The 18,887-nt window shown below is 45.1% G+C and overlaps 1 protein-coding gene across 1 annotated transcript in view; it reads left to right on the plus strand.

The window, feature by feature from the left end:
- plxdc2b (plexin domain containing 2b) overlaps positions 1-18,887 on the plus strand; it is a 112,232-nt gene that overhangs the window by 24,679 nt on the left and 68,666 nt on the right. Inside the window, exon 2 of the mRNA XM_056299367.1 lies at positions 17,552-17,781. Coding sequence (XP_056155342.1) covers positions 17,552-17,781 — 230 coding nt within the window. The remainder of the gene's footprint in view (positions 1-17,551; positions 17,782-18,887) is intronic.

Here is an 18,887-nt window from a genome sequence, read left to right on the forward strand (position 1 = left end):
AGAGCAATAGGTAACATGGAAATAGTGGAAACCAGCACACATATCACGCACACACAATAATAAAAAGTAACACGTAACTTAGAAATAACACAAATCGGCACACATAACATGCACATACAGAAATGATAAACAGACATGAGAACAACCGGAAACGAAAGGTTTAACCAGTGCTCGTCATAAAGTATCATTCAAACGGGGGAGTCGCTGTCATTGGAGGAAGTGTAGGAGGATTCGGAACCGGAGTCCTTGTGGGGGGTTGGGGAAGAGGGGAACAGCAGTGGTGGAGAGGAGGGAGACGAAACAAGGTCCCCGTCCTGTTGGGCAAGGAGGTGATAATACACGAGCTGAGTAGCAATGAGGCCGCGTATCACACGCTGAACTATGGGCACGATGCAGCAGGTGAGGAGTAGCAGGACACCCAGGAAAAGTGATGCTGCTATGACTCGGCGAGTAAAAGACATCAGGACCCATTATCTGCATCAGCGTCTCCGACATGAACTGCACCGGATCTTTACCGGCCGCACCGCCTTCAGGAATGTTCAGTACATGGAGATTGGCCCTCTGAGATCGGTTCTCGAGGTCGTCGATTCGGTCCTGCAGAGACAGGTTTTGGGTTCGGAGCATTTTGATGGTGGACTCAGCTGCAGTTAAATGTTCAAAGTTGTCACTGGTTACAGACTCCACAGAGGCAAGGCGATTTCGGATTCTCAAAGTCAAACCCAAACCTATGGTCTCCAGAGCTAGGAAGCTGGTGCTAGTCTCATCTAGACAACCAGAGGGTCTTCATGTTGGAGGATTGGCTGGGCCAGGAGCAGACCACCCTCACCTCCTCTCTCACCCAGAAGCTGACCGGGACACCTTGGAGACCACCCTCACACAGACACAGCTCCTAAAGCCGCGCTATGTGGGTTGTCTTCCTGTGGAGCATACCCCGGGCCCCTGGACCCGGTACCACAGGAGTGGGGGTGTTACCCAGCCCGTCTGGAGGAGGGGGAGGAGCAGGTGGTGACAATATCTGGAGGGAAAAACTTTCAGAGAGAAACTGCACAACACTGAAAACACTTTCATTCTAGGATTCTGAAGATTCGTAGTCAACTTGATTCAGTGTTCTTCAGATACTTCCGCTATGATCTAAATTCGTATCCGTTTGTTTCTTATGAAGTAAAAAATCAAAGAAAACTGTACAGAAGAAGGCTCACAATCATTCTAGATTTCAATTCCTCAAAATCAAAGAAAACTGTACAGAAGAAGGCTCACAACCATTCTAGATTTCAATTCCTCATTCCCACTACCCCTCTTATTACACAAGAACAGAACACATTGTGTCAACCCATTTAACCATGAAGAACAAAAATGAAATTATGATACGATCAGTTTGTATGTTAGTTGTTAGTAAACCACAAACAATTTCATGCAGTGAAATGGATCTGACTTTCATTTCATCCAAGCTGTTTACAAATGTTCTGAAGTCTGTAATGTTGTACTTATCTGAAATAAATTCTCTCTAAAACTAAAACAGATGAGGGATGATAAAGATAGTTGTCTCAGATCCTGAACGTCCAAATAAAACCTAAATTAATAAAACCATAAGGTATCTTGTAAATCAATGAAACAATGAGCTGTTTGAAGACAAGAAACAAATGCCCCCCACCTTAACCAAATGAAACAACAAGAAGCCCCTTTTCAAGGCCCCAAAAAGAAGGCGGTGGGGTTTCAAGGGAAAGAAACGCTCAATTAACAATACAAAGAAATTGATGTACCCAGCCAAAACCAAATAAATCAAACCAAAAATGAGTCTTATGAGGAGGCTCAAACTCATGGTAAAAAATAACATAAACATAGCCATAGCATAGACATTTAAAACACATGACTCAGTAGGTTTCATTCATATCCAAATAAAATGTAATTGTCCTCCACACAAGAAATTGTCAAAGAAATGAATACCCTCTTTAAAAAAAAACAACATCCTAAAATTCACACCTTAGTGTTGAAAAACAAAAACAAGTTCAATTTAACACAGAGGAAAGTCAACATAAAAACAAATGAACCAATGGGTGTCTTCTAATGGAAAGAAAAACAACAACAGCTTAAAACAACATAACTGTGATTTACACTGTCCCTGTTACTCTCAAGGCAACCCCCCATCCCCCCAAGGTGTGAAGTGGGTAGGCAGTTGGTTCCCACCAGTTATTCTTAGAAAACAAAAATCCCAGTAACAGAAAGAAAAACAGAATAAAGAAAATTACAAATATTGCAACTGTGGTGTTGGACATAACAGAGTTCTGCTTAACAGTTCAGGAAATGAAACGGGGACAGGAAATCCTTCGGTTTCGGGGAATCCCTAAAGAAGTGAGGACAGGATCAACTTAAAGTGAAAAATACACCACAAAAACTTTTTCAATGCAACAAAAACCAAAAAAAAAAACCGAATGGATATATCTTGAAAGGATTTGAATAATCAATGCTTCAGGTCGGTGACTTTCTAAAGCCAGTTGCCAATCAAACAGGAACAAAAGCCGGGTTGGGTCTGATAAGGATGCTAAATGAGGTGGTCTCCGAAAAACCCCTCTCACACCCCAATTGTCAGGAAAACAAAGGTTTGGAAAAGCCAAAACAAAACCTCCCCCAGTTTTTATATCCCCATTTAAGCCACTCTCAAGGACTTGCAACGTCTGAACAACACAAAATGGCCAGACAGACAAACACCACAAAACAAACTATGAACACATACACAGACAAGTCATGTCAAACACAAAAGCCAGTCAGGGTCCGTCAAGGTGCGGTTTGGTACCAATGGTTTCGTGTCGTAGTCCTCTGTAGCTTTTCTCTTTCCCTACTTTCACACTCTTTCTCCCACATTTCCAAAATTCTTTCTTGCTCTGCCACATACTCTAACCATGTTGTAGGAATCTTTTTCCTTTCTAAGACCTTCGCTTTTCCCTTTTCCATGGACCGTCGGACTTCCATTAGTTTATTCTTGCTCAAAGTTCCTTCAACAGGAACCTCATGATCCTGTATCCAGTCTAAAACATGTTTTACCGAGTCTTCACCATATTTCCTTATCATTATCTGGTAGATCGCACCCTCCATATCTATCGGGGGCAGTTTACTGCCCTTGTTTCCTTTTTTTTTTCTCCTAGTTTTTTTTTTTTTTTTTACTTAATCCTACCAGGTAACCACTCTTATTAGTGCGAGACCGAGGGTGAACAACCGCTTATTATCGCGCTGGTTCACTGATCCTACCAGGTAACCACTTTAATAAGTGCGAAACCGAGGGTAAACAGCCGCATTATTGTCAGTGCACGACCTCATACGCGTTTTAAATGATCATTTTATCCTTTAAAGAATTCTGCTTACCTATGCGATGAATCTCCCAGGGTTTTGCTGAGGAATCTCGGCGACACCGACCAAACGGACCACCCGCCTCTCCCTTTCTTCTTCTCAAACCTGCTGAGGTTATTGGGAAATCGGTGACTATGTCCTCGTCCCGAGATGATCAGTCAGCCGGTTGTCCGTTTGGCGGGCGACGTGAGATCCCACTTCTGACACCAAATTGTTGTGGATTTTTCTTATCCTTTTAATGAGCCCTTGCCCCAGCAACCTCTGGGAAGAATAATCATCGGACAAATATTGGAGCAAACTACAGAGTACATACGGAGTGCATATGGAGTACATTTTGTACTCCACATTGTTAAGATGTGTTTTTGGGAAGTAGGGGTTTTCAGGAACCAACTTGGGCTGTTAAGTGTTGATAAATCAACGTGTCCCTGTTGCAGAAGCATGTCGTGGCCCCGTGAGTCGAGACAGGTGATGTGATGAAAACCAAAGTCTACTTAAGAACGAGGACTTAACATTTCTAATCTTTCACTCTCGGTATAAGATGTATATTGCGTAGTAATCATAATTAATTATTAGTGTGTTTGTGGGGGTTTTTTTTGCCTGCTTTGTGTGTGAGATGGCGGGGATTTGTCACATATGAGAGATGGCACAAGTACTAGAAATGATGTATTTACTGCAAAAAGTCAACACAACATTATTCACTGTGAGTTAAAGCTTAGCAGACGTGATCTGGCACACAAAGCCAGAACAAATGCACATATTATTCACAAACTAGACACAATTTACACAAAACAATGCTTGGCATAATTTCAAATACCAATCCACCCTGGTCCGACAGTAAAGGCATAGGCCCAGGAAAAACTATACAGGACACATTGATTGATTGATCATTGGTTGGTTGGTTGATTGATTTATTGATTGGTTGATTGATTGATTCTTGCAGGAACTAGGAAGTGGACAAAAAATGTCAACAGAAAGAGCCACTCTTCTTGGGCTAAACTTGGAAAGGCAGGATGCTCGGAGGAGAGCGAGGGACTGTTGGTCAAAGTATTTTGTGGAGGAGGTATCCAGTGTTGTGAACGTGTCTATCTACAGCAGAGAAACTAGCACCTAGCTGAATCGCTGTCTAATCTGGAGGAAAAAGGCAGTACTATTGTTTGTAATGCAGTGTATGCGGGGTGGCCTCTGGGCTTTTTGTCCTGCCTTTTCCACACTGTTCAGCGGCACGGATTCAACCATCTCCAGTTTTGAGGAACATTAAGCAACCACTCAGGACTGCGTCAGGAAACGTGAAAGGACATATTAAGTGGGGTTTTTTTCACGCAGAGATTTCAATGAGCTAGTGCTGCAGAATGAGGGACACTGTTTTTTTGTTTTAATTCTAGAGATTCTTGGACAGTTTTTGCAGTTGCTGGGCAGTGACCTGTAGGGATGCTGCAGTGTTATTGCCGCAGGCAATGGTCCGCACTTGAAGACAGAGGGGAAAATCTGTCGCATGGGGGTCCGGTGTCCGGTGATACATGGCATGCCAGGCTGGCGCTCTCATGGTAGAGTAATTCAAAACCAGAAGCCGGGCTCTGTAGGTAGGTCCTGCACTCCATTACTCTCTCTCCCCTGAACTATGAACGCCAGACTCTTGCAGCCAGACCAGACCCGAATCCCAAACTCAGAGAGCACCCGTGTCACTCAGGAGTGCCCGCTTTTCTATTCAGCCCCTCCACCCCGTCCCTCTCTTTTCTTGCCCTCTCCCCGGACTAGAAGCTTTCTGTCCTCTCTGTGTTTCGCCCTCCTTGTCTGTTTTGTCTGTCTTTTTCTGTCTCCGGCTCTGTCATTGCTAATTTCGAAAGCGCCGTCGCGTACGGTTCTTGCAACGGCCGATGCCGAGGCCAAAGAAACCACTGATTACATAAAGAAAGCCACGGTGGTGACAGCTGACTCTGTGATGGTTTACATCCGCGCTCTGGCCTCTGTGTTTTGGGGTTTGGTGCTGTGTGCTTGGGATTTGAGGCTGTATGTTTTGCGGCTCTCCACCGGATTTCTGACCGTTTGGATTTTGTGCAGGGTGTTTGAACTACGCTGACCAGATGCTCAAAATGGAGATCAACAGTCTGTTTTGGTTATCTTCAGTACCACCTTTCTTACTTTCGTCAAGTTCATCACATTTGGATATACCCCTTGACATATATCTTCTCATTTCCGGGGGTGGGGGGGTCCTAAAACATGAGGACATAATACACACAACAACAACAACAACCCAACAATAACAAAAGTATGACGCCACCAGCAACAATAAGACAATCACATCAACCCAAATACAGTCAGTTAGCATGTATAATACAAGCTCATATGACGGGAAAAACACACAAATAAAACCCACAAAAAAAACAAAAAACACTACAATGAACAACTAATGATTTACAACCACAAAGTGGCCACAATAGCCTAGAATAGGGGATCAGACAACTAAAAATGGATCATTATAGCTTGAATTACAGCTATATTCAGTAGACATGTTTCCATTCAATAGTCAAGCGAATTTTAATCAAACCTTTCTTAAGTCGAAAAGAAAAAAGCGAATTAATTGCATTTCCATCGGTTCTGTTCAGGCGACTAACAAACAGCCTGAATGTTTAAATGGGCCCACCCTCCCAAAGGGCCCTGACTGACTTGCAAGAATTGAATAATTCACCCACTTCTTTTTTCAAGGCACGTGCGCAGCTGCCGCCGTGGGCTATGCGTGGCAAATTGTCTTCACTCACTCACTCACTCACTCACTCACTCACTCACTCACTCATGGACGATCTGACAGAGATGTTTAGTGCAAGCGTATGAATCTTTTTGCGATATTTGGGATTTTTTTCAGACATTTGCTGTTTCCATTCAGCTTTTTCCAAATTCAAAATGTCAAATGTCACAAAAACGTACTTGATGGAAACTCTGCTAGTGAGAACATTCACAGTCAGTTTTAAGGTAAGAGAATAAAACAGCCTTAAATAAGCTAATTGAGGGCGTCTGGGTAGCCTGTCAATCTATTCCGTTGCCTACCAAGACGGGGCTCGCCAGTTCGAATCCCCGTGTTACCTCCGGCTTGGTCGGACGTCCCTACAGACACAATTGGCCGTGTCTGTGGGGGGGAGCTGGATGTGAGTGTGTGTCCTGGTCACTGCACTAGCACCTTCTCTAGTTGATCGGGGCTCCTGTTCGGGGGGTAGGGGGAATTTGGGGGGAATAGCGTGATCCTCCCATGTGCTACGTCCCCCTGGTGAAACTCCTCACTGTCAGGTGAAAAGAAGCGGCTGGCAACACCACATGTATTGGTGGAGGCGTGTGGCAGTCTGCAGCCCTCCCCGGATTGGCAGAGGGAGTGGAGCAGCGACCAGGACGGCCCAGAAGAGTGGGGTAGTTGGCCAGATGCAATTGGGGAGAAAAAAAGGGGGGGGGGGTAAAATAAATAAATAAGCTCATTGAAATGGGAGGTTGGATATGTGCAGGTAGATTATTCCAGTCACAAGGAGCCTTAAACATAAAGGCTCGTTTCCCAGTTTCTGTAGTGACTGTAGGAACAGAGAAGGTGAGCTGAACAGTGTCTCGGCGTGTAACCTAAAGCTAGACCCATCTACCTCCCACCCTGCACTCCTCCTCCCCTTCTCGATCCACCCACTTCACCCCCCCTCCCCCTTTCCCGGGACACCTTTCCCCTCCATTGGGCCTGTGTATCTTCAGGCAGTTCGAATGGGACATTAGTCTCTACCTAATTAATTCCTGACAGTTTCCGTGGTCTGTAGATTGTAATTAACACTTTGCGAGGGAGAATATTGGCTTTTATTTATAGCCCCTCTTTTTTCACGCCTGGCTCCTTTCCCATTAAACTGCCATACAAGAAAGGGCTCGCACCGAAGCAGTTTCAGTTTGCATGTCGCTATGTTAACTCAAGTGTGCGGTGATTGTTTTGTTCCGCACTTGTTTTCGTGTTCTTGAAAAGCAAATTTTATGACATTCATCACAAAGGGCATAATTTCAGAATCAGAATCATGTTTTTTGGCCATGTGGGTTTGCACATACATGGAATTTGACTGCGGTTTCATGGTTCTCTCAGTGTACTTAACAAAGAATAACAACACTTCAACATAACAATCTTCAGATATTGACTTATTCAATATTATTGACGATTCAAGGATTGACTTATACAGGCGAAATAAGAGGTGATAAAGTGCAGTGGTGCAGAGGCTATATCAAGAGTAATTGATTATCTGTCTACACGCCCTTGTATACATCCATCCATCACCTTTATCCATCTGATCCACACCCTGGACAAGTCACCAGTCCATCACAATGTCCACACACAAAGTCCCACCTATGGGCAATGTAGAAGCTCCAGTTCACTTCACCTTCACATTGTGTGGACCATAGGAGGAAACACAAACATACACGGGGAAAACATGCAAACTGCAAACAGATGGGCTGGAATTGAACCCGGGACCCACTTGCTGTGAGGAAATATAGCCAACCACAAAGTCATCATGCTGGCAAGGTCTTTACTCTGTTGCTGAAACAATTATTCTGCAAAATCAACTGCGGTAGATCTTCAAAACACTTATGGTCAAATGAAAAATTAATAAGCTTGTACTGAACCCTGACTAGATACCTGGCGTTTGTGGGCGCATGGCCAATGTTGTGCCCTGACCCGGATCTGAGGTGCGGTAGCTGGCGATGGCGCCAGCATGTTAATGGGCTTCAGCATAAAAACAGAGCGGTGATGCTAGCAGGGTCCATTTTCATCTCCATTTGCAGTCCCGAGTCATATCTTCAAGCCAACACTTTGGGATACATTGCCCCCATTTGGAAAGATGTGACTAATTTTCGGCTAAATAAATTGGCGGGTTTAATGGATCCACGGCCAATGAGGCATTCCCCTGAGGGAGATTTGCCCTGTGTTTTGCGATAAAAGCGAATATGTATTCAGATATTTTTTAATCCTTTTTCTGCTTTACTTTGACACCACAGTAAACATTAAGCTTGGGGAAAAAAAGTGGTGGGTGTAATTTCTCTCTCCGTGGAAGAAAAAATGCATTAATGTCCAAATGTGTTGTTGCACACCCTTAGTCCGTCCTTCTGTGTGTCTGCATATAGATGACCTTAAATCCCAGCTCTGCTATCAGTTTTGGGGGGGGGGGTTTGTTTTTGGGGTTTTTATTTTATTTTTATTTTTTTTGACTTTCTCCCATTTTTTCCCCAATTGTTCTTGGCCAATTATCCCACTCTTCTGAGCCGTCCCGGTCCCTGCTCCGCCCCCTCTGCCGATCCGGGGAGGGCTGCAGACTACCACATAGTATCTCCTCTGATACATGTGGAGTCGCCAGCCGCTTCTTTTCACCTGACAGTGAGGAGTTTTGCCACGGGGACGTAGCACGTGGGAGGATCACACTATTCCCCCCTTCCCTCCCTGAACAGGTGCCCCGACCGACCAGAGGAGGCGCTAGTGCAGCGACCAGGACACATACCCGCATCCGGTTTCCCACCCGCAGACACGGCCAATTGTGTCTGTAGGGATACCTGACACATACCCGCAACCGGTTTCCCACCCGCAGACACGGCCAATTGTGTCTGTAGGGATACCCGACCAAGCCGGAGGTAACACAGGGATTCGAACCGGGGGTCCCCCGTGTTGGAAGGCAACGGAATAGACTGCCACGCTACCCGCATGCCCCTTGCCATCAGTTTTCTGAATAGACATCAACCCCCTCACCAAGACCCCTGATGAACCACCTTGTCTGTTGCACTTCTTAAGGGTTTTTGCCAGATGGGTTTTTAATGTCTTTTAATGCCCTTTACCTGCCTTTCAGTTGCCCCTCTTGGATGACAAAATTTAATGAATTGAATTAGATTGGACTGAATTGGTCTGAACGTTCAAAACGAATGACTTTGTAGTGCAAGTTTTCCTTCTTTCTTATGGCCTGTTTTGAAAGGGGGTCTCTCTTACAGGCCTTTAACTAGACAGGTGGGTTGTGTCTGCCTTCCTTTGGTTTGCTTCCTGACATAGTCAGCTTTTTTTGACTTTATGTGTCTGTTTAATGACAGCCTGTGTTTTAAGATAGGTGCTGTAAAAAGCAGGCTATGGCAGGTTGGTAAAACACACTTTCCTCTGCATAATAATTACAGACTGTTGCACGCCTGGAATTTGTATGGACTCAAAGCTTCATTTGCAGCCGATACCATGTTTAATGTTCATATTTGTCTTCCTGCCCCAGGCGACAGAGATTTAAAGTGTCTGGAGCAGATCACTGATGTGGTGAAAGCAATTATCTTTTTTTTCTTCTTTTTGTAAACCTCTTCTATATCCCGTACTGTGCACTTAAGCAGTTTGATTAATAAGGTAATAAATCATCACTGGTTGCATTAAATTTCCCCATGTTTAGTCCGTAGTTACTTGCCAAATGTGAAACAATGTTAGGAAAATGAGTTTGTTTGACCAACGTCTTAAAAAAAAACCCAAAAAAAAACAAGCAGAATGACTCCCACCTTGTCTGTCTTTTCTGTCTGATCTGAGATCAGACCCAGGCAGTGCTCCCCTTCCCCTTTATAATCCATTTTATTAACTCATCAGTCAAATCCCTTATCAGATGTCTGCCTCTTTATTTAAGAGTCATCCATTTGATAATAGAGCACAGTGCTGAGAGACAGGAAGTAACACAGGATGTGAGAGAGAGGAAACGACACAGCAAAGTTCTGGATGCTGCCGTACGGTACGTTCACAAGTTCGTGTCATCTCTACGTTTCGCTTTTATTTTCGCGTGCAATGCATGCTGGTTATGGCTTGACGAGTTTCTAACGGTGGCGTGTCAGATTGGTTTACCCACATTTGCATGAAGTAGTAGAGTATTGTTTAACTTTGTGCTGATCGTGAGGCGTCGACCGCCTCTCAAAAATTGGAAAAATGTGGAATAAAGTCTGGAACAGATGTTTAAAAGGAGGTGTTTATAGATCTAAACAGAAGCATGATTCAGCAACTATATGGAGTATTTCTTGATTCAAATTTATTCAGAGACCAATTTTGGTGGATAGTTGTAGATGAAGTCTGACAAATGTTTTGTCCGGATGATGTGGCGGTCTATTCGGTTGCCTACCAACACGGCGATCGCCGGTTTGAATCCCCATGTTACCGCCAGCTTGGCCGGGCGTCCCTACAGACACAATTGGCTGAGCCGGATGTGGGTATGTGTCCTGGTTGCTGCACTAGCACCTCCTCTGGTTGATCGGGGTGCCTGTTTTGGGGGGGAGGGGGAACTGGGGGGGAATAGCATCATCCTCCCACGTGCTACGTCCCCCTGGCGAAACTCCTCACTGTCAGGTGAAAAGAAGCGGCTGGCGACTCCACATGTATCGGAGTCAACATGTGGTAGTCTGCAGCCCTCCCCGGATCGGCAGAGGGGGTGGAGCAGCGACTGGGGTGGCTCGGAAGAGTGGGGCAATTGGCCAAGTAAAATTGGGGTGAAAAAAGGGGGGGTAATCCCAAAAAAACAAACTATGTCTGAAAACTCGAGGCAAAAATCAAGAACAGTCCAGTGAGTGGTGCGTTCATGCAGTCAGGTGCAGGGAAACATTTGCACTGGAGGTGAAGTGCACTTGTCAGTCAGGATACAGCCTAGGTTATTTTACAGACACGCCCGTCAAGCAGCCAGCACTTGGGGAGCCCCGTGTCTCCTGGTGTTGAAAAGACAAACATGTGAACAGACCACCAGGCCTTGGCCCACATGGTGCTCTTGCTTATCTGGTTGAGCCATCAGGGATGCCCCCCGTCTCTTCATTTTTGGTGCCAGCTGCTGGAGGTAATATCCTGTCAGGCTTTACCCAGATTTCTGAGCTTCAGCGTTCGGGCCCATTCTCTGAGGCAAACCCCTCGTGTCTTGAGGCCTCAGAAGCGCTGAGTTGACATGCTGTAAGCTCTGCCCTGTCTGCCAGTTTGTAGGTGAATGTCCAACACTTATTATCTGGGGTCAGCTTGTCTGTTAAGCTTTGAACTGGCCATTTGTACTTTTTTTTCTTTCTTTTTTTAACCTTTCCTGAAATGGACCAGGAGCAGGTTGTCTAGAGAGGCAGCTGGAAAGTAGAGAAGGACATGAGATGAGATGGGAGAGACAGGAACTGGGATCTTAGCCCAGTTTAGACAGATGTGGTTCAAGAGACAAGGAACTTGACCAACTCCAGATATAGTCATTCAGTTGGATTCTTCCCTGTACATCATAATTATTTCTTTTAATACACTGTATTTATGATTTCATTGACTTAGATGAGGAAAAAAGTCCTGCATCACTAGGTGTGGACAATAATTCAGTATTATAGTTCACTGTGTGCTGGTTGTATTGTATAGGGAAGCAATTCAGATATTGTCGTAGCATGTTGCCATGTTGTCATATGACAGTTTTGTCTAACTTTATGATCAAGAGCTGCTCCCTAGCATTACTCCCCAAAATTTCTCACAAAATGAGGTCTCAAATATTTGAAGCGGATACCATTTGAAAGCTAGTTTTGGTTTGATATTATACTTTGCAGTGTCAAACAGTTCAATGTGATGAACCTCGTTTGGATAACCAGAAAGTTGAGTCAGTTCATCTGGGCACAATTATTGAGAGAAACGTTTCATCACTCATCTAAGTGACCTCTTCAGTCTCAACTGACTGCAGGTATCCCCACCATGATAAACAATACAGTGGCATAACGACCGAAACCAACGATCAGTTTCATATGCAAATTACCACAACCATTAGCTAGAGTATCAATGCCCATGTGTACTATTCACAGAGGATTGGGGAATGGTTGCAATCACAGCATTGTAAGATGGTGACAGATGTACTCCTAGGTGCCCCCTTCAGTTCAGGGATGGTCGTTCTCTCTTAACATGGATGGCCTCTTTGAGTCCCTGTTCAAACCAGCGTTCCTCCAAATCAAGGATGTGTACATCCTCATTATTGAAAGAGTGGCCACTGGCCTGTAGGTGGGTGTAGACTGCAGAGTCCTGGCCTGACGTGTTAGCTCTCCTGTGTTGTGCCATCCTCTTGGCCAGCATCTGTTTGGTTTCCCCGATGTACAAGTCACAGCAATCCTCCCGGCACTTAACGGTGTACGCTATATTGCTGTTTGTGCCGGAGGACCCGCCCATCCCTGAGCTGTGATTGCAGCTATTCCCCAATCCTCATGGCCATTATAACTCTAATTAATGGTCACAGTAATTTGCATATGAAACTGGTCATTAGTTTCGGTCGTTATGCCACTGTATTGTTTATAAGGGCGGGGATACCTGCAGTCAGCTGAGCCTGAAGAGGTCACTTAGATGAGTGATGAAACGTTTCTCCCAATAAAAATGTGTCCAGGTGAACTGATTCAAGTTTTTTGTATTTCCTTACCTGGATTATTGAGCATGCATCAAGACGCTTGTTTGGATTCTTTAACATAGTATTTTTGTAAATGTATGCAGACAGCGTGACATATATTTATATCATGCAAAATCTCCTATTATTATTGTGATGATATTTTCCATGTGCCCACACTTTCCAGAATGTGCCCAAGAGAATAAGGAGACAAACTTGTAATTTTTAGTCAAGCTTTAATACTAAGTTTGACTCTCACAGGTTTCTGCTGTGTACCAAACTCCCCCCTGCTGACTCTCTCCTTCACTCGCTGACCTCGTCATGCCAGCCCAGCTGACATACTTTTTTTTGCGCCTTTTTGCTTTGGTAGATTAATTAAGATTAATAAATCAAGTAGGCTTTAGAACCCCAGGCATGTGATACGATGACGGCTCTCGCTGAAACATTAAAGAGAAGGTCACTCTGGCGCCTTTTGGTTCACACATCATCACATGCTTATGGCTTGTTGCTCTCCAGGTTGTGCTCAAGGCTGACTTATTTGCAGATATTTCCCAGGCTCCCAACTGTGTGTGTGTGTGTGTGTGTGTGTTTGTGTGTGTGTGTGTGTGTGTGTGTATATACATGAGGGCATGTGGGTGCACGAATGATGGAGTGCTTCCCCTGTCAGCCACTCGCAATGAATCTTTACTAACGAAGAGAATAAGCCACAGCAAATGGAGGAATAATTGCAATATTCTCTCTTGTGGTCTGGAGCAGTACTGTTTATCACACTGGCAAGCCATGTGCAGGATTCACTGCAGTTTCTGAAAACTGTAATCATGCAGAGCTATAGACTGTGAGTGGTGCATTTAAAGGTATTTGTATTGTTGAGAGATAACGTTTCAGTGTGGCTTGCTTCATTCAAGTTGACCCAGGTGAGATAATGATAGGTACTGGAGAGTCAGCGCCACTGCAGATCACAGAGGTTTTCCTGTGAGAGACGGTTTTCCGGACAGTTTGGCAGGGTCTGCTGGTACATTGATAAAGCAGCTTTCAGTGGTCTCTGAAACAAGCACTCCCAACGGCCCAGGGAAACCAAGAAACCACACTGGGCCTTTATTTTTGCCAAGGATGCTTCAATCCATCCATTTTCCAGTGTTTTCTAATAGACGTGCTCACTAGTAGTCCAAATGAACACACACACACACACGCCACTGCAGCCTATTTCACTAACTAAGACTTTCAATAAACAAGGACACGCAGCATAACAGACGCGACGCATGACTTTTATTGAGTCCAAGTAATTTAGTACTTGATGGATTTGCACTCAGTAGACTTTGGCCATGTGTTGACCAGAGATCCATAAAAAAAGCTGTTTCCAAAGTTGAAACAATTTCAAATTTTGTTGACATGTGCAGCCCATCAATTTCACTTTTAGTGCCACTAACCAATAAGAATGAGGGAGGGGCGGGACCAGTGAGGAAACAAAAGTTAGATCTGCTTCGTTAAAGCAGCAAGGATCAGAAAACAAACAAGTTAAAATCGATCAATAAATGATGTTCATAACATAAAATCCCTGTTTATTTGACATTTTAAATGTGTATTATCACATTTTGAATAAAGAGAAAGCGGGAGTAAAATTTATTTTGCCGTGAAACTTTTCTCATAGGATAGCAACAGCTACAGAGAATCTCCTCCAAACACTCTGCATCAGCTTTCCACAGATTGCTGTCTATTTACTTGTTCTCCTCCAGTGATAGCGATAGCAATGTTTCTTTGAAAAAAAGTCTCCTGTGGACACATCCTCATTCTACAACTGTTCAAAAGGAGTGAGGCGTATAAGGCTATTTGTCACCTAAGAGATGCAAGCAGCACGTAAAATGTTTTTTGCAAGTTCTTCCTTTTCATTTACAAGAATCACAAGCCTTGCTGAACACAATTTCACTCTAGAGCCTTAAATTTTGCCCAAAGTGCTAGCTCACCAAGAGTATGGGATTGAGTGGGTGACTTCCCAGGTCCATGTGTTGATTTAAATCTAAAAAGTGAGGAATTAATCTGAAAACAGCATAGAATTTGGGCTAGGATTGAAATCTGCATACCCTTTGGGCCTCGACTGCACATGGTTGGCAAACACTGCACTAAAGCTTTGGGATTTCTATCTTCAGTACATACCAGCCATGTGTCAAAGACTCCTATCAGTAACAATAAATCAGGAGGACGTGAAGAGAAAAAGGGGGGTAAAAGTAGGAGGCAAATGAAGAAAAATGTCCTTGAAATGTTTAGGTGAAACCAGATTACACTTCTCCCTGTGTTTCTGGATTAGGGGTGTTGACAGGCGTGGGTCTAGCCAACAAGACTGCTTCAGAGAGTCAGGGGTAAAGGTATGCAGCGTATTCAGAGGGAATGACAGAAAAATCGAGGGGAAGAGATTTCCTCACACACACACACACACACGCACGCACGCACGCACGCACGCACGCACGCACGCACGCACACACACACACACACACACACACACACACACACACACACACACTCATGGGAAGTGAAGACTTGTCCTGCAGGGAAGTTATTTAAGGTGTTCCTCAGGGGTCTGTTTTTGGTGCTCTTTGAAATTCTTTATAAAGCCCCCCACCTCTTCACCACCCCCGTCCTACCCCCAACCCACCCCAAAGACAAAAGAAGAGATTCACGCTCTCTGAATCAGCAAGGTGACACACCAAGAGGCATTTCACTTCCAGTAGCAGAAGAGCGAAGGGCAAGCTGAGCTTTTTGCAGGTGCTCCTTTAAGTGGTGACTCATCATGGCCATTCAGTGAGAGCCATCCTGGGAAAAGCAGGGCCATTTGTTTGAAGCGTCCATGTTCCGGTCATGGTGTATTTTAAAGTGTCCGTTGTTTGCCAGCTTTCCATCGTATATTGAAAAGTCCAACAAAGATCCTTTTGGGGAGAGGGTTATACAGAATAGGTGGTTATGGACGGCAGAGTACTATGTATAGGTTCCTCTTAGACAGGACACAGGACGGGAACCCTTGCGCGACTACAATGTCCTGACGGATGTAACGAATGACCATTAGTTTATAAGGCAAAAGGGACAGAGTTGGTGTCAGTCAGGGAGAGGGATGGTGAGAATAGAGAAAGAGAGAGGGTGAGTTGTTGGCCAGTAGAGGTTCTGCGAAGACCTAACAACAGCAACATTGAGATGATCTGCATATTAATTAGACAGCAGAAACAGTCTTGTGTTTCTGCATACACTGTCCTATTATATTGTAACTTAATTTGAATGTAAAAAAAAGAACATGGCAGCAACAGATTGTGAAGAATGTATTCCTGTCCTCTTCATGGTTTTGTTGTGTTAAATTCTTTGTTTACTTTTTTTCCCCTCAAGTTTGTGTGTCAACACTTACCTCTGTATGCAGACCGGTCTCTTTGCTATTGGGTCTGCAGATGCTCATTATCAAGTGAATCTGTCAGCTTCCACTTTGGGCACATTAGCATCTGAAGCTGACTGCTTCAACCTCTCTCTCTCTCTGTCTCAGTCTCTTTCTCGCTCTCTCGCTCTCTCTCTATCATCTCCTGAGAACCACTGGTGTCTGGGGGCCCAGGGTGGGGTGGGAGAGGAGGAGGAGGAGGAAAAAAAGACGAAAAGAAAGAGATGTGAGGACAAGAGAAAAGAAAGCAGGGAAGAGAGGGTTCGAAAACACACACAGTCCTAATTAAACCCAGGGACCTCTGTCTCGTAAAAAAAAGGGGGGGGAGGGGGATCAGCCGTTTTTGTTTTCCAGCCAACCTAATTTGCATAGTTGTGATGCCATTATTGGAGCGCTGTTCGACACCACATATTGTTAAAACTTTATATCTGGAGGGAAAGCAATTAGAGAGATTGAGTTGTTGAGGAGAGAGACTGGGATAAACTGCCTTATAGTGTGCCGCTCATTCTCATTCTGACCCAGTTCAGCACAGAGTGGTTCAGGTTTGTTGACCTCCGAGTGAATTTGCATTTGTAGAAAATATGCCTTGGTGGTAAGCTCAACATAAAGACACAGGACGTGAGCATGAAATTTTAAAATGGGGAAAAAGTAGGAACATCTAACTTTATCCTTCAGAAGATGTATTTACATAAAGAACCAAAGAATTTCAAAATATTTAAAGCCCTAAGCCATCGTGGGGTGATAGATGGGTATCTTTGTTTTCACAAACATTTCTTTACTGTGCCGTGTTCACAGGGTTGTCGTTGCGCTTGAAGAAGACTCCATCGCCTGTTTAGACACAGACACACACGCCCTTGCAGGCCTACAGTCACCAAGTTTGTGTTTTGCATTAAAACGGCGCCATTTCTCAACTGTCACCCGCTTCCCATCTTCGACTCTGCGATTGGGATGATTGGGTATGACTCGGCTGCACTGGTGTATGAGATGGCTGCTGAGTCACTCCTAAAGCTCTTTTTTTTCCCATGCGGGGGGAGCTTTCTGCCCCAAGGCAACCAGAATAGTCTGGCGAGACAGTGAGTTATAAGGGCGAGGCGTGAGATTAATGGCTCGAGTGGCGCTTGCCTCCTATGCTGGACCGTTGCCTTATTGACAGTAAAAGTGTTCTCGTCGTGCATCTGAATGTTGCTCTTACAGTCCAAGCATGCACATTGCAAACCAGGAGATTTTCCCTCCGCGCTGACTTATAAAGGGTTCTAGAAAGCTCTGTTGACCCACCCTGCAGTAATGCACCGGTAACAAGTATATCTGAGGCACTCTACAGAATACTTAATGATATTAGAGGAGTATTTAAGGGTGATTTGGTTTTGAGCCATGCTTTGCGGATGATTCCTTTCCACCATTTGAATGTTGCTTATGCCTACTCTCTCTGTCTCCTCAGGGGTCTCCTACTCATATGTGCAGGTGCAGACGCCGGCGGAGGAGGATGTGGCGGTGGACGTGAAGCTGTACAGTCACCGGTGGCGGAGATGGCTTTCCCCACTGCCGCCGCGAAACATGGACAGTAACAGGGCCAGCCAAGACCAAGATCAGTGGCCTGACCAGGACCAACCCGAGGGCTTCCCGAGCCTCCTGTCGACCGAGGACGCAGACAACAGCTCCCAGATAGAGGTAAATGTTAATCCAGCGGGGGCTCGGTTTCATTTTGTTGGTCTAAGTTCATTTCCGTTGTGTTTGGCTTGTTTAAAGTCAGCGTGGCAGGGTGCCGCGGAGCAAAGTAAACCTCCCGGCCTTGTGAGAAGCCAGTCCGTATGAAAGGGATGAGTTGACAAGGTCCCGCCTCAGTTGCGCTCTGCCAAAAAATGTTCCTTGGATACGTGCCTCCGGCAATTACAAATCTCCCCAGAAGAGTGAATGTTTGGTAATGAAAAAGTGGACTAGAGGGGACTTTAAGGATGAATATTTTATATCAAATTAAACCGAGCCCCTGTGGTCTTTATCGACCCACTGCATGAGGCTGGATTCTGTTAAACTTGACCTTACAGAGACCAGGGCAGGAAATTAACTCCGCCCCCCCACAGTCGGAGCCAGTGGTGGATCTGCTGGAGATTAATCGCTGGTCTCGGACTGTGTGCTGGTTGTATGTAAATTAAAGGAACAGCCAGTGGCTCTAGTTCTGGTCCCTCGGCCAGAGCCCGGCGTTGCGGCGTTTTCTCATAACGCTGGCGGACGCTGGGGCAAGACAGCTCATTAAGTTTCCCCGTGGCTCCTAATCATCCCGACTTCGCAGCCCGGCGTTCCTCCGTGCAGACGGAGGGAGCCTTGATCGTCGGCCGTGAACCTGTACACGTGCACAGGCGCGGTGGACGCAGGCCATGCGTATGCGCTTACGTCGCACACATGCATGCAGGCGTGAAGACAAAACATCTGCACGTAGACCAACACACACGCACATATCTTCCTAGACACAAATATGCAAATCCCGAGATGCACACACTTACACGTTTGTGCCCACATAATTGGACATGCGAATTTGTGCATGTGTATACACACACACACACACACACACACACACACACGGTACAAACTCATGAACACAGCCCACCCCTGCCTCTGCTGTCTTCCTTCTTTCTGGCTGATTTGTTGTTGTTGTTGTGGAATGGAAGAGAAGTCTGCAGAACAAACACCTTGTCATTTCTGCTGTCATTATACCCCACACACACACACACACACACACACACACACACACACACACACACACACACACACACCTGACA

The sequence above is a fragment of the Lampris incognitus genome, chromosome 19 (genome assembly GCF_029633865.1).
Source record: "Lampris incognitus isolate fLamInc1 chromosome 19, fLamInc1.hap2, whole genome shotgun sequence".
NCBI lineage: Eukaryota > Metazoa > Chordata > Actinopteri > Lampriformes > Lampridae > Lampris > Lampris incognitus.